We start from the raw sequence: 23,776 nt of genomic DNA on the forward strand, positions 1-23,776 counted from the left end.
GACAGCAAACTAGAGAAAGGGATGGGTTAAATCTATAAGGAAAAGAATATTTCTGCTTCAGCTTAAGGCCTGATGCTGCCATTATTTCATGTGTGGAATGTTCACTGTGGTCAATGGAAAGTCATTTCATAAAAGGACCACAAGGATCAGGCAAAAATGGGTCTGTTTAATTACATCCATCTTAAACTAAGTATCTATAATTAACTTTTTTGTGCAAATGAGAGCAGATACTGAGAAAAGCTTGCTAAAATATGTATTTTATATTTAAATTCCAGATGTTTCTGAAGGATAGAATATTGGAGTGAAAAGGTAAGTATCCATATATGATCCCTAGGCTACATTTACCTACTATAAACTATGCTCTTAACAGATTACTGACTAATAGAAATTTTAGGATTAATATACAAGGTTCCCCAGTCTTATCCAATGACATGCTTATCATTAGTGCTACTTGGGTTTTGTTTTCACATTTCTTTTTGACAACTTAGGGCCAAACTTTTAAGCCTGGAGTCACGCTGTCCATGAACAGAAATGCATATGCAATTGCTTTTTTGTCATTACCATAGCTGTGCGTGCAAATGTACATTGCAGTTGATCCAGAAACCCAGTCACCCCAAGTGTATGTGCAGTCCCAGTAATTGTGTCTGAAAATACAGGTACAAGACTGTGCACAGAACACTTTTATTTAAAAAAAAAAAAAAGTGACAAAATACTAACCAGGGTAGTTGGTATTTTAATGTCTATATTTATCAGAGCCTTATGGATTTCGGTACATAAAAAATGGGAATGTTTGTATGCAAACAGATAGATGTACCCAATCTCATTTAAGTAAATGCCTATTTTCACACCCAAATGTGTTTTTGTGTGTACCATTGTAGAAGTCCTTTTTGAAATAGTGGCTCTAATTTTCCAGTTAGGCAGTATAGTTATTAGGACAAAAATCCTAAGTCTTGTAGTAAGAGAGAATACTACATAGTTTGCATCTGAACAAGGAACAGTGACATCTGGAGGCAGGTAAGCTGGTGTAGAGTCCAAAACAAATACCCTGAATTATCTGAAGGTTCCATAGTATGGTCTCCTTTGACTAGATCTGCATCAGCTTTGCTTTGAGAAGTAAGCTCTCAAGCAGCTCTCCAATTCCTTACAGCCTAATTGGGTAATAAAACACAACATGCTTCTGTGACTCTTAAATAAACACACTGACTGTTATACCAGGGTATGCCATGATCAGTACATTTTTATCCTCCTCTCCCCTCTTTGTAATTACTTCCACAGGCTCAAAATTTAAAAAACAGGTCACTGGTTAACTTGCCCCAAAAGAGTTGGCTGATCAAAATACCCTTGGGAAATGGCTGCTCATATTTTTACATCTGAAGCAGTTAAAGGCTATGTTGGTTACCATGTCACTTCCCTCTGCAGATTAATGATCATTTAAGTGTTGTAAGATGATGATTCTCAGTCTGTTTCATACTGTCACCCTTGTCTTATGCTAGCACACCTCTTGTGAATACCTCCATTCTAGCATGTAGATTGCTGTGTTATGTGTAAAAGTAATACTAGGAGAGCATTAAAGAATCCACTTAATGGGACAGGGACTGCTCCTTAGTGTCAGCAACCCCATTTCTTTCTCTGCCCTTTCTCCCTCTGTGTGTGTGTTACATACACTAGCATCAAGCTTTCTATCATTGCCTACAGTCCCCCTGCTCTAACTCCTCCAGATCAGTGCTGGGTGGCAGCCAACCAGCCACATTTCTCACCTTTACAATGTTAGTGGTGGCTCAAGCTTTATCAGCGTGATTGAGTGTACACCAAAGCAAAACCAACGGATATGAAGCACCCAATGAGGAAACAGACAATTATTTAATTGCACCAAAACCCAACAATTTTCAACAAGGGTGAAAGGCATGGAGAGGTCTCCCCCATGGAGGCTCCTTCATTGCTTAGAGATTGACAGATGCATCACATGTTTTACTGCAGAATGTTTGCTAACAACAGTTGTTAGCTAGGAGAACCAATTTCTGGATAGGAGTATGCAGGCAGCATATTAGGAAAACTGCCTGAGTGGAAGGGACAGTACTCTTTAATAGGCTCCATATGGAAGATTGTACAGTCAGCACATCTCAAACAAGACTGAATGATGCAGTAAGAAATGTACTATAGAGAACAATCCTGCTCTAACCATTCTGTGCTTCGTTTCCTCGCCCGTGTTTTAAGATCTAAACTGAATTGGGCTGCAAGTTAATAGGAGGCTGTAGCAGGGGAAGGGAGGGGGTTCTAGTGGGAGTAAAATGCTAATATATAACTACAGCTGCAACTTTAGACATTGAGTGTTCTCCACAAACCTCTTATTTTTAAGGAGATGGTAATTCCAAGTGAGCGGGTGACAGAAGCCAGACACTTTACCAGAAAACCACAGCTCTATTTTGCAACTTTATTCAAACAGAGGCTAATATATGGCATTGTGAAATAAATAAATAAGGTACATGTTTTTTGTTTGTATTACAAGGTATGTCCCACCAGTATTTACACATAGTGAAAAATGTATATAGATTAAGACATTATCCACTTCGATTTTTTACAAGCCCTTCATGAAGTTAAAGTACAGCACTTTAAGATTACATACTCTTAGATTCTGTACGGTGTTTTACCCAGAAAATGTTTTGTACAGAAATGACAACTGCAGTCTAAGAAGAGCTGAAGGGCATAACAAACAGTGAAATTCTTTAATCCATGTTACTGCGATGGTTTCATTGCGGGTGTTGGCACAAATTACATTTAATGTCCATTTGCTCCTTCTGAAAGGATGCGTGAAGGTTCAGTGTACTTTGCAGTAAGTAAGTAAAAGAGGGCAGGTGCAGGTACCAAAGCCAACAGTGGTAAATCCTGGCCAAGTCTCTCCAGTTTGGAAATAGAGATGATTCCATAGGCATGAAGTAACCAGTGGCTAGAAAGAACAACAAGCCTTTTCTTCCTGACAAGAAGATCCTTGAAAGACTTGTAAAAGAAAAAGTGGTGTTAATGTTTTCACACCTACATTATATCTGACACTTAAGTGAGAGGTTGTGCACAATGCAGGGAGAGGCACTATATATAAAGTCTATTGGACTTGAGAATGATTTGACTCTAATCACTCTCTATGATCTTTCCCTAGTCCTCCTTGGGAGAGGGAGTTGCATCAAGGACTACCAGTTCATGCTAGTTTCCTTGAGCTGGACCCATATGCCAAAAATGAAAAAGGCTTATTCCCAGAATAAGCACAAGAGTACAGACAAATACATGAGGCAAGGCAAGCTAGCAGTCTCCACTCAAGTCAGTATTCCAGAAGATATTGTAGCATATGCCAGATATCTGATCATGCATTAACAATGAGCTAGTGTTCCTTATCTTACTTCTCAGGCCTCAAGGCTCTGCTGGTAAAATTAAGTTTTAAAATCTATGACAGAAGAGACATTTCTACCTACCTCTACTTCAGAGGCAGACATGTACACAGCCAGAGTAACCAAAGATAACACCAATATAATATATGGGAATGCATAATCTAAAGGCAAACATTGCATGTATTAGGGGGAGGGAAAAAACACCACCACTTTAAGTACATTTCAGCAAAAGACGTTAACTACTGCTATGTATGCAACTGTTCCACTGAATCAGTCCAGCCTACTTTAGCCCACGGATTTGAAATTTAACAATCATGCACTACAGTATGAATGAGTGATAAACAAGCACAGAAGTTTACTTTTTGACCTTCTAGAGCAGTAATACTCAGATTGTGGCTCACAAGCCGCAAGTAGCTCTTTAATGGGTCTCCTGCAGGTCTTTGTAGCACGATATGAAAACACGGTGTGGTTTAACCAATCAGGATGCTTTTACTAGGTTAACTTATTTGCTGTGAGAATAATTTATATCCAAAAACTAAATATTTCCCCTGTCATTCACACTACTGTGGCTCTTTTGGGTAATGTTGTTCACTAATTTGGCTCCTGAACCACTGAAGTTTGAGCATCACTGTTCTAGAGGTTTCAAAATCCATTTCCTCCAAGGCCCAAAGGATCATATTTCTACATAACATAAGAACGGCCATACTAGGTCAGATTAATGATCCATCTAGCCCAGTATCCTGCCTTCCGACAGTGCCCAGTGCCAGATGCTTTAGAGGGAGTGAACGGAACAGGGCAATTTATTGAGTGATCCATCCCATGCTGTCTAGGCCCAGCTTCTGGCAGTCATAGGTTTACAGACACCCAGAGCGTGGGGTTGTGTCCCTGACCACGTTGGACAATACCCATCAATGGACCTATCCTCCCTGCATTTAACTAATTTTTTTAAACCTAGTTATAGTTTTGACCTTCACCCCATCTCCAGCAATAAGTTCCACAGGTTGCCTGTGAATGGTGTGAAGAAGTGCTTCCTTTTGTTTGTTTTACACCTGCTGCCTCTTAATTTCATTGCATGACTTCTGGTTCTTGTGTAACGTGAAGGGGTAAATAATTCCTTATTCACTTTCTCCACATCATTCATGCTTTAATAGACAGGTTTCAGAGTAACAGCCGTGTTAGTCTATTTGCAAAAAGAAAAGGAGTACTTGTGGCACCTTAGAGACTAACCAATTTATTTGAGCATAAGCTTTCGTGAGCTACAGCTCACTTCATCTAATAGACCTCTCTCATACTATTTCTAATTAGGCTCTGTACATTTTAACATGCATCACTGAAGTTTAATAGCCCTCTGGCTCCCTCCTCCACAGCTAAAGCACAAATGTGAATAGAAAAGTGGACAGAAGAGTCCGCTGAAATGGGAGCGTGCATGCTGAGTGATGGCACGGTGACATGCTGCCCTTTCACACAGGAACCCACAGCCTTATAGCGCAAGGCTAGAACTCGAGAATGGAGGGGGCCTAAGAATAGCTACATTTTCCAATTTGCTTTAGCCCCTTCTGAAAGGAGAGGTATTTCTGCTGGAAAAGAGAGATTAAGTTCATACCACTAAAATGCAGCATAATCTTCCAGTCCACACCCGCTGCTTTGAGGGGTAAAAGGCAAGGCACAGAGCCATGTGTCCAGGAGGGAGGGAATAGCACACGAGGCAACCTCTCCTCGTGGATTCCTCAAGGTCTGGAGGCCACAAACCCCTCTTCATATTGGCACAGGCAAGTAGCTTTTAGAATAATTTAGAACAATAATTTTCTCTCTTGAGCTGCTGACTGCATTTGAGTGTTCTCTAGCCTCCCATTGTCACCGCTTTCCCAATGCATTCCTTAGCATTTGCTAATTCTTGCCTTTATTTAAAATATTTCTTTCTGGAAGGCTGAATTTACAGAACTGCAATGAAGCTTGGAACAGCATTCCTACTACCTAGGGAGCGAGGCCAATGCTGCTTTGGAGAGGTCTGAAAGTTATCTGTGGTTTTAAACCAGTGTGTGTGTGTTAGGATATAGATATTCAGGCCAGTCTGCAAAGGCCTATACTTTAAGAATTTGTGTGTATTGTTATCACTTAGCTAGTTCTAGAGGTATAAAAGAAAATCAAAATCACAGTCTGCCTGTTTATGGGCCTTCTCTTACAGTGACAGTCTTAGGCCCTGTTCTTAGGCTAAGATCTCTGGCTAAACAGCAGAGGCAGCCATAAGCTAGGAAATGTATGGTCACATCCCAAACTAGTCACATTGAAATAAGGCAATCTGATCTATCATCTCCAGAGAAAGGGAAGAGCCTAGAGAATGTAAAAGGAGGTTTAGTTTGATAGCATTCTATTCAGTAAGAAATTATCAATAGACACAGCTGGGAAACCTTTATGGCTTAATAGATGTAGTTGTGAAATCCTCACTTCTGTATTGTTTTGTCATTATAGTTCCCACTTTGCTATTATTTGCATGGTCTGTCTGGTTCTGTGACTGTTTCTGTCTGCTGTATAATTAATTTTGCTGTTTCTGTCTGCTGTGTAAACTAATTAAGGTGGGGGGATATATTGTAACATGATTTAACCAATTATGTTACGATTGGTTAAGGTATAGCTAAGCAGAACTCAAGTTTTACTCTGTAGTCTGCAGTCAATCAGGAAGTAAGGGTGGGGAAATTGGAATCATGTTTTGCTACAGGGGGGAATGGGAACAGGGACACAGGTACGGCTCTGTGGTGTCAGAGCTGGGAAGGGGGGACACCAAGGAAGGAAACTGGAATCATGCTTTCTGGAAGTTCACCTCAATACACATCAAATTGTTTGCATCTTTGGACTTCGGGTATTGTTGCTCTCTGTTCATGCGAGAAGGACCAGGGAAGTAAGCAGGTGAAGGAATAAGCCCCTAACAGCATGCGTGCAAAGAGCTATCTTAGCTAAACTGATAGTATACTTAATGCACTGTCATGTTCTGCTAAGGCAGCACTGAGTTGATTGGCTAAGGAACTTACTATTGATTTACAACACCAGCTCTATGATTTGTCAATGTTTTCCCAAGAAGCGGGGGGGGAAGGGGCACGTTTCTTCATGTAATAGATGGCTGTGTGGAGTAATCTCATTTTATAATAGCACTGCGGGCAGATATTTGAACAACAAAGGTAATTTTGATGAATGTTTCTTTATACATTTAACGCAATAGCCTTACGCAAGCAAAGCAAAAAAGGACATACTTTGTCCACTGAGCAAGGTGTTCTTTTTGTTAAGGGCATACGTTTTAAAAACAAACTAAACAAAAAAAAAACACAAACAAACAACTTACAGAGCAGGCCTCCTCCAACTGCTTGAAGTACAGTTAGAATAGGAAAGAAGTAGAGTGCTGCATAAATACTTTTAAATCTATCTGACTTTCCTAACCCACAGGCAATCTTCTTAACCAGAAGCGGTCGGAGCAGCATCATCAACACCAGACAGAAGGCATAGTATATAAATACAATGGTGTATCTATAAAGAAAAAAATACTTAGTATTTGCATTACAGTAGTAACTACAGGCTCTAACAGACCTAGGATGCCTTGTGTTAGGCACTATACACACTCTCACACAAAGAAAACTTTACAATCTATATAGAGGGTGGGAGGGAAAAACAGGCCCAGAGAGTTCAGTTGACTTGTCATAGTTCACCCCAGAAGGCAGTGACAGAGGTGGGAGCAAACTGCAGGTTTCCTGACTCATAGTACAGCATCCTCTCTAGACCAAACTGCCTCCCCAGGGCAGTGAAAGCAACATGTAGGTTAGTTCTTAAAGGCTGCCCAAATCTATAGGTGTTTCTTAATTCTCTCTCCTGAAGTGTAACGAAGATGTATTGAAGCTCGCTGTTAGAGTCTCTGTACTCCTAAACCCTCATGAACAGGCTCCCTTGCATGGCTGCTCGCTGTGACACTAATTTAGGAGATGTTAAAAGGTACAGGTTGCTACTCTCCAGTGTAAGACTACTATAATTACCATTACTTGAGTTCTTTGTGCAACTACCTAGAGCAGGGGTGGGCAAACTTTTTGGCCCGAGGGCCACATTGGGGTTGCAAAACTGTATGGAGGTCTGAGTAGGGAAGGCTGTGTCCCCCAAACAGCCAGCCCCTGCCCCCTATCTGCCCCCTCCCACTTCCCACCCCCTCAGAACCCCCAACCCATCCAACTCCACCTGCTCCTTGTCCCCTAACTGCCCCCTCCCAGGACCCCCCCCCAACCACCCTCCAGGACCCCATCCCCTGTCCGACTGCCCCAACCCCTGTCTGCACCCCCACCCCCAACAGGCCCCCGGGACCTCATGCCCTATCCAACCCCCCCCGGCTCCCTGTCCCGACTGCCCTGACCCCTATCCACACCCCTGCCCCCTTACAGGCCCCCTAGGACCCCATGCCTATCCAACCCCCCCCGTTCCCTGACCCCGCCCCTAAACTTCCACCCCCTGACTGCCTCCACAGAACCTCTGCCCCATCCAACTGCCCCCCAGGACCCTCCGCCCCTTATCCAACCCCCCTGCCCTGGTCCCCTTACCATGCTGCTCAGAGCAGCATGTCTGGCAGCTGCCCTGCCCAGCCCAGCCAGAGCCAGACATGCTGCTGCTTTGCCCTGCAGGAGTGCACAGCTCTGCTGTCCAGAGCGCTGCCCACGCAGCAGCATCGCTATGGGGAAGGGGGACAGCAAGGGAGCAGCCCGGGGCTAGCCTCCCCAGCCGGGAGCTCAAGGGCCAGACAGGACGGTCCTACAGGCCAGATGTGGCCTGCAGGCCGTAGTTTGCCCACCTCTAACCTAGAGATATGTAGAATTTCTCCCAAAGAGCCAGCATGCTGCAATGTGCCAAAAACGCTGCCAGTAAAGCTGCAGTTACAGATTGTTGGCTTGCTGGTTTACTATGATTCACTATGCTGGTGCTTTAAAGAAGCAGCACAAAAAAGAAAGCTCACAAGACTTCAAAGGGGGTTTGGTAGCCCACTGGTCTGGGTTAGATAAGCCCTTTTACATTCTACACTGTCAAAGAGGAATTTCTAAAGAAGTCAGTCATTTAAACAATTGTTAAAATCAACATTATAAGCAGAAGAAAGGAAAATTGATGCACTCTACCAGATGAAAGAATGACTTCGTATTTGTGAAGTGTTGTGAATGTTCAGATTTTTTTTCTTCAATTAGTGGCATATGGCTATATTTCAGACTAAGGTTATAGTAAGCTGACTTCCTTGGTTTATCCTCATTTCATCTAGAACAGCACTCAGTATAAAGTTTTCTATCTCTACCTCTGTTTGAAAGTTATACAAACTTTAGAATTTAAAGCATGTATTTCTACCAATACCTGGAAAAAAATTTATTACTGTTCACTCATAATTAGTATAAGCTGCTGTTATAGACAAGCAGATTCACAAATAAACTGAAGTCTAGACTACCACTAGGACTTTCCATTTCTCACACAAGGGCCAATAAAAGAATTAATAAGCACTTACAGTGTTCCATTTTGAAGTGCCATATAAACACAGCCCCCAATTCAAGACAGCACTTGGGCACATGCTTAAGGTTAAGCATGTGCTTAAGTGCTTCTCTGGGTAGGGATGCTTTCCTGAATCCAGGCTACATTAAGTACATTTTGGCAAGCAGATTACCCTTCTTACAAGAAGTACTAACTTAGCAGAATACGGCCACATTTCAGGGTTAAATGTACCATAACCCAGCATTTTATAAATTTCTGAAACACATATGGTGAAATAGCAAACTGATAAAAAAATACTCTGACTTTATACTCACAGAGGATAGACAGCTTCATGAGTACAGTGTATAGTTGTAATGTAATCAGGACTTGGGTTGTAAAGCATCGTATACCAGTCAGAAAGCATCTCTACCTTGCAAGAACGGATATACAGAAAACCTACTGGATCACTCACAAGCAGTGTAACTATTGCTGCAATACTGCATTCGAATAAGGCAGTAAGATGCTGAAACAATGCACTGGAACTGCAGAGGGAGGAAGAAAAAAGTTCTTTAATACCACTTGAAAATCAACAGGGAAAAAAAGTCAAAAATATCAAATGCTGAGTGAAGTATAAAGACTCTTTCAATTCTAAACTGTCTATTGTGTTTAAATTCACTATGAAAGATGTGCCAAAGCCACAGTTATTACAAAATGAAGATTGAAGTAAGCATGATACTGAAAATAATCTTCTCATTTATCTGAGTCACACTATTTAGTGCACAAGTGCAGTTGTACTTCAGCTAAACTTCTGAAACTAACATTCACACCACATTTAGTCTAGCAAAATGAAAGATCAAATATGCAAGGCAGGTGAGAGTTATACAACTTCCTACAACGCAGAAAGCATATTCTTTGTTCAGCAAAACTAAACTATTAAGTATTGCAACATTATAAAGCCCTCTGCCTAATTCACTGGCAAAGTGAGAACTAAGCACCACCCTTGATATTTCCAAGGCATTAATTTCTAAGTTACCTATTCTTTATAAATGGTGGTTTTCATTTTCATAGTGACTTGCTACATACGTTTTTTAAATAAAAGGGCAAACATTTTAAATCAGATGCATGAAACTCTCACTGGAGCTGAAAGCTCATGTTAAAATGATATATTTTAGTGGGTTGAGAGTTTATAGTATGAAACATTAAGTGTTTAGTATACTGTTTGCACACCACATTAAATGGGCATCATTTGTAAAATATTTACACAGCATGAAAATACAGAACGCAGCCACGTTCTTTAACAAGTCTGTTATAAAGTGCATTCAGAAACCTAGGATACTACAGTAAAGGTTAAGTATCTTCCCGTCAGAGTATTACTATATCTTTATAACCCCTTTAGGCCAAAACCTGACATATGTGAGCGTTCCCTCCTACACCAATGAGGATTCCTTCAATACATTTAAAACAAGGAGTTGGGTATAGGGCATTTCCTGGGCACTGTGACCATCTGGGAGGAACTTGCAGCTCTAAGATGAAAATTAATAAACCCATAAGCACAGTGTGCCCAGAAAATTAGCAGCCTGTGTATCTGCCTGCCCAGTAGCCTGACTGCTTTAGCACAACTCAATTTGCCTTCTCATATGAATGATATACATTTATGGTGGGCCTTTTTGTTTTTAAATTAAATAAAAAGATTACTAACCTCTTTTTCCCTGAATACCATTCAATGAAGAACCAGTGCAAAATCAAAGGAAGCATAGCCATAAAGCCAAGGTATAGCCAATCATAATGCCCTGGAGATCCTGTACACTCCCGACAGATTTTATCACCATCTGTTCGCTGTCCTCTCGGACAAACCTACAAAAACAGCACCACAAAACTGTATTTACAAGTGCCTAAAAACCCAATAACTGATTGATTGCTTTGTTGGAAGCCCAGTTAAAGGGAGTGTGTGGGCTGACAAATTTACATTATTCAAGGAAGTTCAATCCCTCAGCCCTCCACTTGCCCCAATGATCCCATCCCCTGAGCAAACTCGTCCCACTCTCATTCCATCCCTTACGCTCACTTTCATCTAGCTTGTTCCCCTCACAATACAAAAATGCTTTAGTCTCTTGTGTCCTACAAAATCCCACCCACCTTTAACCCCGCTTGTCTCATTAACTACTGCCCCATATCCCTTTCATCTCTAAGCTGACTGCATGCACTGTTTACCAGCATTGTCTGGAGTTCTTCTCCTCCAATTCCATTGTAGATCCTCCAATCTAGCTTCCACCCCTTGCACTCTACTGAAATTGCTCTTGCCAGAGTCTCTAATGACCTCTTCCTTAAAGCTCAGAACCAGTACTCCATCTTGACCTGTCAGTCACTTAGTCAACTGTGCTCCTCGAAATCTTGTCCTTCCCTAGCATCCATGACTCTCCACTCTCCTGGTTCTCCTCCAACCTTTCTAATCGCTCCTTTAGCGTATCCTCTGCCTCCCTTCAGCTTTCGGGGGGGTCCACAGAGCTCTGTCCTTGGTCCCCTTTTCTTCTCTCTCTCTGCCTTATCGCTGGGTAATCTCAACAGCAAACACAAATTCAACTACCATCTCTATACTGATGACTCACAGATCTATGTCTCCACTCCAGACCGGACTCCTGTCTGAACTAAAATCTCAGCCTGTCTCTGACATCTCCTTGTAGATGTCTAGCCATCAAGCTCAACATGGCTATAACAGAGCTCTTAATCTTCCCCTACCTATCTTCTTGATCATTGGGGAAAATGCCACTCTCACACCTGGCACTCAAGCCCATAACCTCGATGTCATGTTTGACTCAGACCGCTCTCTAGGTCAGTGGTTCCCAAACAGTGGGTCCCAGGCATGGTGCAGAGAGCAGGGTTGAAGTGTGAGCCCACACTGCACTCATCTCACAGTGGTGGCTCCTGTCCTGCAGAGTCTGGGCCTGCTCCAGGCATTGCAACCTCATGCATGGGGTTGCAGCACCACTCAGGCTTGAAGAGGCAACCAAGCCAAACCTGAGTGCCGTTGCAATCCTGGGCACTGGGCTGCAAACACCCAGAGCAGGGACCCGGACCCAGGCCCAGCTCCACTGGACAGGAGCTACCACTGTAGGGTGAGTACAGATCAGGCTCTCTCTCCAACTTCCCTTTGCACCAGTGTTAGGGTTGCAGTGGTGGGGTGGAAAGTGCTGCTACAGGTGGTCGGTGCCCCCTCAGTGGGGCAGAAGAGGAGAAGGATACTGGTGAATGATTTTTGGCTCCTTCCTTCCATGAATTTGGACCCTGGGTGGGTCACAAAAAAAAGACAAAATGCATTTGGTGGGTCGCCTTAGTAAAAAATTTGGGAACTGCTCCTCTAGGTCTTCACAGCTAGGCTGTGCCTCAAGCTTGCTAATTTTTTTCTGCATAACATCTCTAAGACATGGCCCTTTCCATCCATTCACACATTTAGAACTCTTATTCAGGGTCCCCGTCATCTCATGTCTTGATTCCTGCAACATGGTTTTCTCTGGTCTTGACAGATGAAATCTTAGACCCATTCAGAATGCTGCTACTGCTACTAAGATAATTTCCCAAGCACGTCACTTTGACTATGTCACCCCTTTCTTGCATCCCTGTCTTGGTTCCCTCTTCTCTATCACATCGAACATAAGCTACTTGTGTTTCAAGGCCCTTCACAACCTATCCCCAGCTCTTTTTCACTATTCAGATGTCAGCTCCCTCCTCCGATGGGCCTAAGATGCCAGCCTCCATCGTCAACTTGGTAAATCTTCAAACACACAGCTACGTGCTTCCTCCCATGCTGCCCCTCTTGCTTAGGAGCTCCCTGTAAACATCTTCCTTCAAATCCCTCCTTAAAACTCTCCTTTGCTGGGATACCTATAAAAAACTTGACAAAAGTCAGGCCACTTGGTGTGCTGAGACCATTGATTAGCATGCTGATCAATGCTACCTCAGTTTCCTTGCACTCCCGTCTATTTGTCTGTATCTATCTGTTGTCGCTTGTCTTACACTTAACGCTACGATTTAGTCGCAGAGGTCATGGATTCCGTGACTCTACCGAACCTCCGTGACTTCTAGGGCTTGAGGAGAAGGCGGGACTGTGCGCCCCTGCCCTGCAACTGGGGCTGGCTGGAATCAGGATCCTGCAGCCCCAACCCCACGACTTCTGCCAGGGGCTGCAGCTGCGTGCCCCAGCCCCACAGCCTCCACCGGGGCCGCCACTGCCACCCCTGAGCTGATCGAGGTAAGTGGCACTGGGCTGGGGCCCACACCCCTCCTACCCCCCACACCCAAACCCCCTGAGCCCACTAACCCCCTGCCTTGAGCTCCCTGCCACACCCCTCCTGCACCCCAACCCCCCTGCCCTGAGCCCCTTCCTGCACACCGCACCCATTCCCAAACTCCTGCCCCAGCCCTACATTCAACTTCCCCACCCCGATGTAGCCCTCGGGCCAAAAAGTTTGCCCACCCCTGGTTTAGACAACCTTATGCCTCCTTTGCACGTGACACAGGCGACACCACATCACAGGCCAAGATCAGGCCCTAGATCTCGTTCACAAATTCAAGAGTCTGTCGGAATTCGGCACTTACCCCACAGTCGCCGTAGATTTGAGTGGACGCATTTAAGTATTGTGCGGTTCTCCCGCAATACAAGCCAAGGCAGGCTGGCTGGATAGCTACAGCTTTTAAAAATACAAGGAGTTGCAACACTGTAGTACCTCACGTTACTGGAGATGCAACAGCAAAGCCGGTGGAAGAGTTTGCGGCACCGCACTTAAGAAATGGAGTTCTAGGCCCCCACTGATCCCCCCCCCCCACTCTTCCCCCCTCCAGCTCCCAGGCATCCCTCCCCTGCCCCCCTCCCGCCCGGGGGCAACCCCCCCACCCCGTCCACTCCCTCGGCTCCAGGGACCGCCCCTCCCCCGCTGCAGGGAAGGGGGGGCGGGGCTGCTTTGACCCCGGGACAACCGGGTCTCAGGCTGGGTCCCGTCAGGGGTCCCCGCCCCCACGAGGGGGCACCGGGAGGGGCCCGACAGGCGGCGGCCCGGGGAGGAACGGGACGGAACAGACCCTCCCGGCCCGGGCCCCGGCACGGTCACCCCGGGGGCTGCGCTCACTCATCTTGCCGCAGCAGGGCCCACCCGCCGGAGCCTCCCCGCAGAGCACCAGCACCAGCCGCCGCCGCTTCCGGACTCCTGGGGCGGGGAGAGGCGAAGCTCCACCCCGCCCGTCTGCGTCACTTCCTTCTCCCCTGCGTGGCAACGGCGGGCTGACTCCGCCCCTACTGGGGGCGGGGTTTCACATCCCCCATCCCGCGTGTGGGCGAGGCCAGGATAGCCCCCGCCTACCTGAAGGCGGAGCTCCTTGCGGCCTCTCGCCCGGTTGGGCGAGGTTTCCCCGGCGCTCCTCCAATGGGGGCCCGCTTGGCCGCGCACCCGCCCTTATGGGCGCGGTTACCGCGCAAGCCGCACCCCGTTGGTGCACGACGTCGGGCGGACTCCGCCCATTTGGGCGTGGCCAGCCTGGACCCGACAGGCTCCATTGGTCCTGCCCCCGCCTGGGCGTGGCCGCCACGCGGCGCTGGCGGGGCGAGCGGCGATGGCGGCGCCCGGCTGGCTGCCGCCCGGCGCGCGGGCCGTGGCGCGCGTGGTGGACATGCACACGGGCGGGGAGCCGCTGCGCATCGTGCCGGGCGGGCTGGAGCCGGGCCCCGCGGGCCCCACGCTGCTGGCCCGGCGGCGCCACATGGGCGCGGAGCTGGACCACGTGCGGCGGCTGCTGGTGCACGAGCCCCGCGGGCACCGCGACATGTACGCGGCGGTGCTGGTGCCCAGCGAGCTGCCGGCCGCCCAGCTGGGCGCGCTCTTCCTGCACGGCCAGGGCTACAGCACCATGTGCGGCCACGCCGTGCTGGCGCTGGGCCGCTTCGCCCTGGACGGCGGCCTGGTGCCGGCGCCGAGCCGCCCGGAGACCGCGGTCACCATCCACTGCCCCTGCGGGCCCGTCACCGCCTTCGTGCCCTGGGACGGGCAGCGCAGCGGCAGCCGCGTCCGCTTCCACAGCGTGCCCGCCTTCGCCGCCGCCGCAGGTACCGGCCCCTGCCGCGGGCAGACCCCGGGCTCCTGTTCCTCAGAGCCGGGGCGCCCCCGTCTGTGTGGGATCCCCCCCCCGGGGGCGACCCCTGCCGGTGTGGTACCCCTGTGAGCCCCTGTCTGTCAGCCCCCTAATCGTAGTGTGGGAGCGCCCCTTGTCTGGGTGATCCCCGAGCCCCCCTCTGTGGGACCCCCCGGGGCGACCCCCGCCTGAAAGCCTGACCCCTTGTCTGTCAGCCCCCTAATCGTAGTGTGGGGGCACCCCTTGTTTGGGTGATCCCCGAGCCCCCCTCTGGGACCCCCTGGGGCGACCCCCGCCTGTGTGGCACCCCTGTGACCCCCTGTCTGTCAGCTCCCCAGTTGTGGTGTGGGAGCGCCCCTTGTCTGGGTCATCCCCCAGTCCCGCTCTGTGGGACCCCCCGGGGCGACCCCCGCCTGTGTGGCACCCCTGAAAGCCTGACCCCTTGTCTGTCAACCCCCCAATCGTGGTGTGGGAGCGCCCCTTGTTTGGGTGATCCCCGAGCCTCCCTCTGTGGGACCCCCCGGGGGCGACCCCCGCCTGTGTGGCACCCCTGTGACCCCCTGTCTGTCAGCTCCCCAGTTGTGGTGTGGGAGCGCCCCTTGTCTGGGTCATCCCCCAGTCCCGCTCTGTGGGACCCCCTGCGGTGACCACCGCCTGTGTGGCACCCCTGAAAGCCTGAGCCCCGGTCTGTCAGCCCCCCAGTCGTGGTGTGGGGGCACCCCTTGTTTGGGTGATCCTCGAGCGCCCCTCTGTGGGACCCTCATCCACTGGAGCCTTGGGGAGGGGTGCCCCTGTTCTCTTCCCCCCCCCCCAGACTGTACGGCCCCCACGGGTGAAAGTGATGACTGTGTGCATGACTAACAGCACTAAACCTGCTCTCGCTTTCCCCACGTCTGCCCCCCCGCCCCCGTGTGAATTTGTGAGGTATCTAGGGAGGGGTGTTATGGGTGCTTTGGTTCTGATGCTGCAACCAGCTTCAAGCATGTTTCAGAGTAACAGCTGTGTTAGTCTGTATTTGCAAAAAGAAAAGGGAGGACTTGTGGCCCCTTAGAGACTAACCAATTTATTTGAGCATGAGCTTTTGTGAGCTACAGCTCACTTCATCGGATGCATGCCGTGGAAACTGCAGCAGACTTTATTTATACACAGAGAATATGAAATTTTTTCATAATTTTCATAATTCATTTTTTCATATTCTCTGTGTATAAATAAAGTCTGCTGCAGTTTCCACGGCATGCATCCGATGAAGTGAGCTGTAGCTCACGAAAGCTCATGCTCAAATAAATTGGTTAGTCTCTAAGGTGCCACAAGTACTCCTTTTCTTTCTTCAAGCATGTGTGCAGGCCCCTTGCCTTTGGAAGCAGGTGGCAGCATCAAAGGGCGTGGCAGGGCTCTGGCAGCCAGCAGACTTTCTGCAGAAAGGATTATAGTTTGTGCCCTGCATGATGCTGCCACCTGAGCCCATATTGGGCTGGCAGCCTCCAGCTCTGCAAAACTGAGTGCACCCTTATTCCTGGGAATTAGAGTGGGTAATTTAAGACTGTGTAAACATCAATAGTTTGAAGGAGAAAGCTTGTCCAAGATTGGTGTCTCTTGGTCTGCAGGGTAGTTATGGAGATACCATTTACTGAGATCACTCCAGAAAACAGAGGAATGATTTGTTTTTAACTTTGTATACTCCACTCATTAAGGGTAGGAAGAGGACAGGCAGGTGAATGTTTTGGTGGGGAAAGGTTTCAGAGTAACAGCCGTGTTAGTCTGTATTCGCAAAAAGAAAAGGAGTACTTGTGGCACCTTAGAGACTAACCAATTTATTTGAGCAGAAGCTTTCGTGAGCTACAGCTCACTTCGTCAGATGCACTGGCAGTTTCCACGGTATGCATCCGATGAAGTGAGCTGTAGCTCACGAAAGCTTCTGCTCAAATAAATTGGTTAGTCTCTAAGGTGCCACAAGTACTCCTTTTCTTTTGGTGGGGAAAGGGGTTTTTTAATGAAGTTTGTACCTACTTTTGACTCCACAGAAGAATAGACCTGACTATGGATCTGCCCGATGTTGAAATTGGTGACCAGGTCGAGAGGATGAAGAACTCTGCTTTGTAGGGCTCTCTGCAGATGACCTACCTAATGTTTCTGAGACCCTTTATTAAGTAACAAAAGAGCAGAACTTCGGATAGATTAGAGACTTCACAATACCTGCAATGTTTTAGGATGATATGCTATCCCAAATTTGTGTCTTCATTATTGCATAACCATATTCAGCTTCTGTAAGTACACTAGGAGTCACTCACACTCTTCAGTCTGATGGTCTCCTGCGTTTTGCTATTTCATTTTGCTACTGCATTAATTCCTTTAGCTGTTCCGCTTCCTGCCCTCCAGCATCCTTTCCTTTCCAAGACTCCTTGTTTCCATTTTATATCTGCATCTAATAATTGGTCTACTCACTGTCGTTTGTTTTTTGGTTTGGGTTTTTTAATATTTCTAATGATTGAAACTCATGACACGATTTCTAGCATTGTGTTCCTTGACTTTCCTGTGGAGTTCTGTGCCATTCACTTGCTTTAGCATCTAACTATATTTACATCTCACTTCAAAGTAAATCTGACACTGTAATTAAGTTGATTTACCCTACTGTGTTTGTTGGAATCCTTCTGAATTGATTGAATCTGATTGCATTATCTTGCATTAATAAGCATGAGATAAATTGTTTTTAAAAAAATCTAATACTTCTAATTTGGAAAGAGTACAGTCTGTATAGTTGGCCAAATTCAGCTCAGCAAGGACAAGGACAAATTGTTCCCTGATTTAGAACCCAAACTGACCTATGGATTTTAACAGGAGAGTTTTTCCATTGACTTTAATGGAAGTTGGATCAGGCTCTTATAAGACTCAGCACTTACCTCTATCCTTTGTCAAAGTGCTACACAAAATTATCCTTGTTACTATGCTAACAGTTGCATTAAAATCAGCAACGTTGCACTGGGGTGTGAATTAGGATAAAATTTGGTTTCCTGTGTTGAGAGGGTTGGGGTCGGGGGGGAGATAATATTAGCCATATATGTTCATGCACGGTTCTGTTTGCTTTTCCCTCTCTCCTGTTCTGTTTAGATGTGACCGTTGATGTTCCTGGCCATGGGAAGGTGGTGGTCGATATTGGATATGGTGGTGCTTTCTATGCCTTTCTCAGTGCTGAGAGATTGGGATTAGATGTTTGTTCTTCAAAGACTCAGGATCTTGTAGATGCAGCAAGTGCAGTAACAGAAGCAGTAAAGAGACAGGTACAGAAGATGCCAACATACCCCAAATACTTTTCTAACAACGTAGTAATATTGCAGGGTTTTTCTTAGAGGAGATTATTCATGACGTTGGAATTCTATACCTGGAATTTAAAACAAAGAGTAAATATCATAATAGACTTTCTCAGGTGTTTATGGGTGTGACTGTTCTTGCCCTGTTAATGTAATTTTACAGTTTAGTTAACTTAAACTGTTGATTATATTGCTAGAAATGTGTTGAATAATCCAGATAGCCAGAGGTGCTGGAAGTGGGGGAGTTTGTGTCCAGCTGCAAATACAAATTTTTTTAAAATGCAGAAAACACACACAGCACAACTTGCTTCAGGAAACATAGGCACTGCCCTTCTGGATCAGACCAAGGTCCACCCAGTCCAGTATCCTGTCTCTGACAGTGGCCAACACCAGCTGCTTCAGAGGACGGCATAAGAATACTCCAGTAGGCAGGTTTCATAGATTCTTTTTGTTTTGTTGGTTGGTTTTTCATAGAATATCAGGGTTGGAAGGGACCTCAGGAGGTCATCTAGTCCAACCCCCTGCTCAAAGCAGGGCCAATCCCCAATTTTTGCCCCAATCCCTAAATGGCCCCCTCAAGGATTGAACTCACAACCCTGGGTTTAGCAGGCCAATGCTCAAACCACTGAGCTATCCCTCCCCCCTGTGTGGCATAGTCTGCCTCCCACATTAGGTCTCAGCATACACTACTGTGAAGCAACTGCATTGTTGTGTTTTGTGATGTGTCTAGCAAGATTAAGTGGCGTGTACACCATATACCTATCAAATACACGCCCGACACATTAGGTGCTGAATGCAAATCATTTATTTGTAGAATTGGGCATTACTCATAGCAGGTTAATTTAATGTTTTCTTCACTGTGGAAGATGTTATGTTATAACTTCTCCGTGTGATCAATATTCTGTGTTTTTTTGACACAGTTTCTATATCACGCTTTAAGGGGAAAAAAGCCATAAAGTTTCAACTATGTTCTATATTTCCCATGCTTTAGTTGTCTTAGCACAATACCGAATTACAGATGCTTTGTGTTACAAATGGCTCTGTTTTAACCATCATAATACCCAAATAATATTTAGCATCTTTCTAGCAATTTACATTTTCAAAGCTCTGTATAAATATTAGTCTTTCCAACACCCATATAAGGTAGGCAGCTATTATCCTCATTTTACTGTTAGGGAAACCTCTTCATCTCAGTGTGCCTCAACTAAGGGCTTGTACACACTTGCGCTTACTTCGCTATAACTTAAGTCGCTCGAGGTATGGAAAAGCCGCCGACACAGCTACCGCTGCTCAGGGAGGTGGAGTACTTGTGCCAACGGGAGAGCTCTCTCCCATTGGCATAGAGTGTCTGCACTCGTACCACAGCTGCATCGGTACGGCTGCCTCGCTGTAGCCATTCTAGTGTAGACTAGCCCTAATCCAAATTCAGAGCCAGGGCTGAGGACTCTGGAGTTGCTGTTTCCAGTCTACTGTACTGCCTTCTGAATGAGTGATCTTACTAAAAAGTGTAATATTAGCATATTTTTAGTTTGAATTTTGTATTTATGTCTTCTTAATGACTTCAGGAGCGCCCATATCTAGCATCAAATTGTCTACTGTAGTCTGTTTAAATGTCTGTCATGTTTGTGCGTGTCCCACCTCCCACTCAACGCACACATCCCTGTACAGCCCCAGGCAACAACATCACACTGATGGTTTGTAGTCAAGCAAATATTAGACCTGAAAAATGCATCCTGAACAGAGCTTAGGAAATCAGTGAAGTCAAATCTTGAAGAAATACCTGAGGGTTTGAGTTGCACATGGGAAATTCCACAGTTCCACGATGTCTGTAGTCTTAAGTGAACACAAGATAAAAAAGTTGCTGTCCTCACTAATGAGCCTCAGTTGTGTTACCTGTGGGCTAGAAACAAATGTGCCCAAGAGTCATTAGAATGGCACATTTATACCTGTGTGCACGCCCACCTCGGTCATCTTGTAAAAATCTTACTGCAATTTCATTGAAAATATTTGATTGTTGTATATGTCTGTATATCCATTTTGTGTGTTGTTCCTAGTTTAAACTTCATCACCCTGATAACGAAGAGCTTGCTTTCCTCTACGGTACTATATTAACAGATGGAAAAGATGCATTTAGTGATGAACCAACAACCAACATCTGTGTGTTTGCAGATGCACAGGTATGAAAACATGCTACTTTAAGAGATACAAGATAAGTAATGCCTGGTCTGTGTGTCTATTAAGAATGAGTTAAATTCTCTCACGGTGCTGCAAAGGCATTGTCTTTGAAGTGTCGTCTGTTCCTTAACAGTAAACTATTTCAGTACAGAATGAAAGCAGGTAAATATTTCTGAAAACGTGAGAGAGGCTTTCAGTAAGGATTAAAAATGAGTTTAGTAGGTAGGACTCTCCCAACTGTCACATGGGAATGATCCAGAGAATACCAGTCGAGAGAATTTAGTTGCTCTGGATTCTGTTAGTGATTATCTGCAAGTGTTACAGACCTGAAAGTAACATGAAGGTTTAATACTTGAGTAGTAATTATGAATATTGTCAAACTAGGATCCCTCACTCCTAGTATTTTGCCAAACAGAATCATAGTCTAAAAGTGCCAGAACCCACTTAGTTTCTTTTGTGCTTCTCTCAGCCTGTCTATTTACAGAACCCCAGAGCTAGGAAATGCCAATGTCTGTAATGCTATGGACTGTAGGGGGAGGCGTTTTTCGTGTTTTTGTAATAAAAGAGAAAAATTAAAAGCTAACGAACGTTTTATTTTTTAATTTAGGTCGACAGAAGTCCGACAGGCTCAGGCGTAACTGCTCGCATTGCCTTACAATACCATAAGGGACTCATCCAGCTGAATCAGACCAGAACCTTTCGAAGCAGCTCAACTGGTTCCTTGTTCACTGGAAAAGCAGTGAAGGCAAGCAGCAAACCTCTTCTTTTCTGTGTATTTTAAGGTGTTTGTTGTGAATTCTGTGTTCATGCCAGTGAGGAACTAACAGCACAGGCTTAAACCAGGCATAGTTGCACTGTCTACAGACAGCTCTGCCACTGTAGTCACTTCTGATCTGTAGCATCCCTATAGTTTCAGTCCTGGGCCTGTTTTGAGCAGAGATTGCAAGTCTTGACAGATTGTGTCTGAGAGCAGTGTGTTATGGATAAATAGGGACGAAGATTCACCTGACACAGTAATCTTTCCATTATGATCATAGGCTATACAGAAAGGAATAAACAGTATGATGATGAAATTCACAGATGATACAAAATTGAAAGGAACTGAGGCTGGAGGAATAATTCAGAGACCTAAAATAATTAGGAACATAGGCAGAAAATAATACAAATGGGGGCAGGGGCGGAATAATCCAAAACAGACATTGTGTGTGACAAACCGAAGAAGTGGCACTGCTGAAAGAGACTTGGGGGTGACAGCCAACTCCAGATCAAAGATGAACTCGAAGTGAAAGGAAAAAAGACCAGTGCAGTTTTGCACTGTATATACAAAGGCTCCTCATCAGAGGAGAGCAATATTTGTATGGCTTTCGTATGGTTACAGCTAGAATCTTGCCTTCTGGGCACTTGTTCTCCAAAAAAAGATTTCTGAATTGGAGGGAGTTGAGTGAAGAGCACCAGCAACATGGGCTGGTGGGAGTGATTTACAAAGAAGATTAGGTTCAGCTGAGTAACAATTAGAGAGAGACATAGGAGGCTGCATACATTGGAAGGAGGAAAATGGGATGAACTTGGGATGGGAAAGCTTGTGAATGTCAGAAAAATTTCCCCAACAACTATTGGACTAGGAAAGGGAAGGAGCCATGTGTCTGAGGCAGGCTTGCCAGAGGTAACTGCAGTTCCATTTAAAGTGCAAAACTATTGATTAACAAAACCAATAAGCAAACCGCACGATCTTAGGCCATGTCTACGCTACCACCTATGTCGGTAAAACTTATGTCGTTCAGGGGGCTGAAAAAAACACACGCCTGAGCGACATACGTTTTGCTGGAATAAGTGGTGGTGTGCACAGCGCTATATCGGCGGGAGAGCTTGTTCTGCCGCCGTTCGTTGGGGTGGTTTAATTATGTCGACGGGCGCGCTCTCTCCCATCGTCGTAGAGCAGCTACACGAGAGATCTTACAGCGGCGCAGCTGCGTTGGTGCCGCTGTGAGGCCTCTAGTGTAGACACAGCCTTAAACTGTGATTTCTGTTCCTGCAGCAATAGTGGAGCCTTTCCTTGACTTGACTTGCCTTCCTGGAGCTCCCCGCAGAAGTCGTCATAGGCTGCTATTTCAAATCTTTTATACAGCAGCTATACACTTCTTGCCTGTTAACTGATGGCTCAGTCCAAGCTAGGTTGGCCTGTGCCAAATAGAAGCCATTATCAAGGTGTGGCTCAGTAAGGCCTAGTTTACTCTTGAAAGACAGGTTGACATAGCTAGTTGGTCAGGGGTGTGAAAATACACTCCTGACTGATGTAGCTGTGGGTGTAGGTGGGTTATATCTGCGAGTGACTCTGTAAGTAAACAAAAGCCCTCTGACTGTAACTGCAATTGGTAAGAGCTGAGGAACACCCAGAGAAGCAGTGCCATTGGTGACCCAATTTTATTGTACTCCGCTACCTACTGTGTAGTAATGCTCTTTTGTAAACAGCGAAGAACCCCCTCAATGCCCATTCAATTTAAATCTAAACCTTTTCTCTTCTCAGGAAGCAAAGTGTGGGGACTATAACGCTGTTGTAGTAGAAGTCTCAGGAGAAGCCTTTTATACTGGAACAGCAACCTTCGTTGTTGAAGAGGAGGACCCACTGAAATACGGATTTTCTCTAAAGTGACCTTTGCCATCATTCAATTGCCAGCTTTTAGATAGTAACCAATATCAAAAAGATGATCGTTGTAATCTGTAGGGGGGAAATATAAATACACTGTATTTACTTAGCTCATATATTCCTCATAGACTGCTGCAGCTATGAATGGTTAAAAACAAATTCATTTAAATATCATAGAGCAGAGCTTAAAAAAAACTTTCCTGGTATCATGATTACTTGTATTACAAATAAAGATCACAGGCCACATTATTCTGTAGTGATTAGCATGTATTATACAAGTCTGGGTCTGTTTGAAACTGCATTTACAATTATATTTCAAATGCTAGATAGTAAACAAAGCGAAGCTTGAAGGGACAATTTCAAATATAAGTGCCTCTTGTAAAGACATTATGTACTTTAAACTCTACTTCAGTGCAAGGATTCTGTTAAAATGCAGTATTCTGATCTCCCATTTTTCTTGTTTTAATTCTTGTAACATGGCCTCCGTCACTGATCTTAAGCGTTTCACAGTCATTGTTTTTGGCTCAATTGCCCTGACTTGGTCATCTCACTTTAACTACTGTAACCTGTCTGGCCTGCTTCCTTGTTCAGATCTCTTAAAAGATACCAGAGCTGAAGTTATCTTTCCTGCTCTACAAACATTACCCCTGTCAGTGGGTACTTCCATTGACATCCTGTCTCAAGTC

General features: G+C 45.6%; 3 protein-coding genes across 9 annotated transcripts in view; 2 read left to right on the forward strand and 1 right to left on the reverse strand.

Moving 5' to 3' along the window:
• Positions 1-2,604, forward strand: part of CCDC175 (coiled-coil domain containing 175) — a 44,846-nt gene extending 42,242 nt beyond the window's left edge. For 4 of the 5 annotated variants that reach the window (XR_013635995.1, XR_013635996.1, XR_013635994.1 and 1 more), the window contains 2 exons: positions 276-309; positions 2,357-2,604. Coding sequence is in view for 2 of the 5 variants with exons in the window: in XM_078853407.1 (XP_078709533.1) it covers positions 276-292 (17 nt within the window). In the remaining 3 variants the exon portion in view is untranslated. The remainder of the gene's footprint in view (positions 1-275; positions 310-2,356) is intronic. The other variant, XM_078853408.1, reaches the window with a different exon arrangement.
• On the reverse strand, positions 2,418-14,093 carry JKAMP (JNK1/MAPK8 associated membrane protein). 3 transcript variants are annotated; one of them, XM_073349961.1, is made up of 7 exons: positions 13,970-14,093; positions 13,443-13,534; positions 10,549-10,703; positions 9,185-9,391; positions 6,712-6,893; positions 3,462-3,538; positions 2,418-2,994 (listed from the first exon to the last, which is right to left on the reverse strand). In XM_073349961.1, exons 1-7 carry the CDS (start codon positions 13,971-13,973, stop codon positions 2,776-2,778), a joined length of 936 nt encoding a protein of 311 aa, XP_073206062.1. In that variant the 5' UTR covers positions 13,974-14,093; the 3' UTR covers positions 2,418-2,775. The 3 variants fall into 3 exon arrangements, with proteins under 3 accessions (XP_073206062.1, XP_073206063.1, XP_073206064.1); XM_073349962.1 differs by lacking the exon at positions 13,443-13,534; XM_073349963.1 differs by lacking the exon at positions 3,462-3,538 and having other exon boundaries at positions 2,847-2,994.
• Positions 14,094-14,430: 337 nt separating this feature from the next.
• Positions 14,431-23,541, forward strand: L3HYPDH (trans-L-3-hydroxyproline dehydratase). The gene is made up of 5 exons (XM_073349965.2): positions 14,431-14,940; positions 18,072-18,241; positions 20,326-20,448; positions 21,054-21,191; positions 22,971-23,541. Exons 1-5 carry the CDS (start codon positions 14,451-14,453, stop codon positions 23,094-23,096), a joined length of 1,047 nt encoding a protein of 348 aa, XP_073206066.1. The 5' UTR covers positions 14,431-14,450; the 3' UTR covers positions 23,097-23,541.
• Positions 23,542-23,776: the final 235 nt, after the last annotated feature.

The sequence above is a fragment of the Lepidochelys kempii genome, chromosome 6 (genome assembly GCF_965140285.1).
Source record: "Lepidochelys kempii isolate rLepKem1 chromosome 6, rLepKem1.hap1, whole genome shotgun sequence".
In the NCBI taxonomy this organism is placed as follows: domain Eukaryota; kingdom Metazoa; phylum Chordata; order Testudines; family Cheloniidae; genus Lepidochelys; species Lepidochelys kempii.

Coding starts and splice junctions, on each gene's coding strand:
- JKAMP (XM_073349961.1), bottom strand. Junction 9,392..10,548: donor TGGTATTCAGGGAAAAAGAG/GTTAGTAATCTT, acceptor CTCCCTCTGCAG/TTCCAGTGCATTGTTTCAGC. Junction 2,995..3,461: donor TGTCTGCCTCTGAAGTAGAG/GTAGGTAGAAAT, acceptor TTCTTTTACAAG/TCTTTCAAGGATCTTCTTGT.
- L3HYPDH (XM_073349965.2), top strand. CDS start 14,451: ATGGCGGCGCCCGGCTGGCTGCCGCCCGGCGCGCGGGCCGTGGCGCGC. Junction 18,242..20,325: donor CAGAAGCAGTAAAGAGACAG/GTACAGAAGATG, acceptor TGTTGTTCCTAG/TTTAAACTTCATCACCCTGA. Junction 21,192..22,970: donor TCACTGGAAAAGCAGTGAAG/GCAAGCAGCAAA, acceptor TTCTCTTCTCAG/GAAGCAAAGTGTGGGGACTA.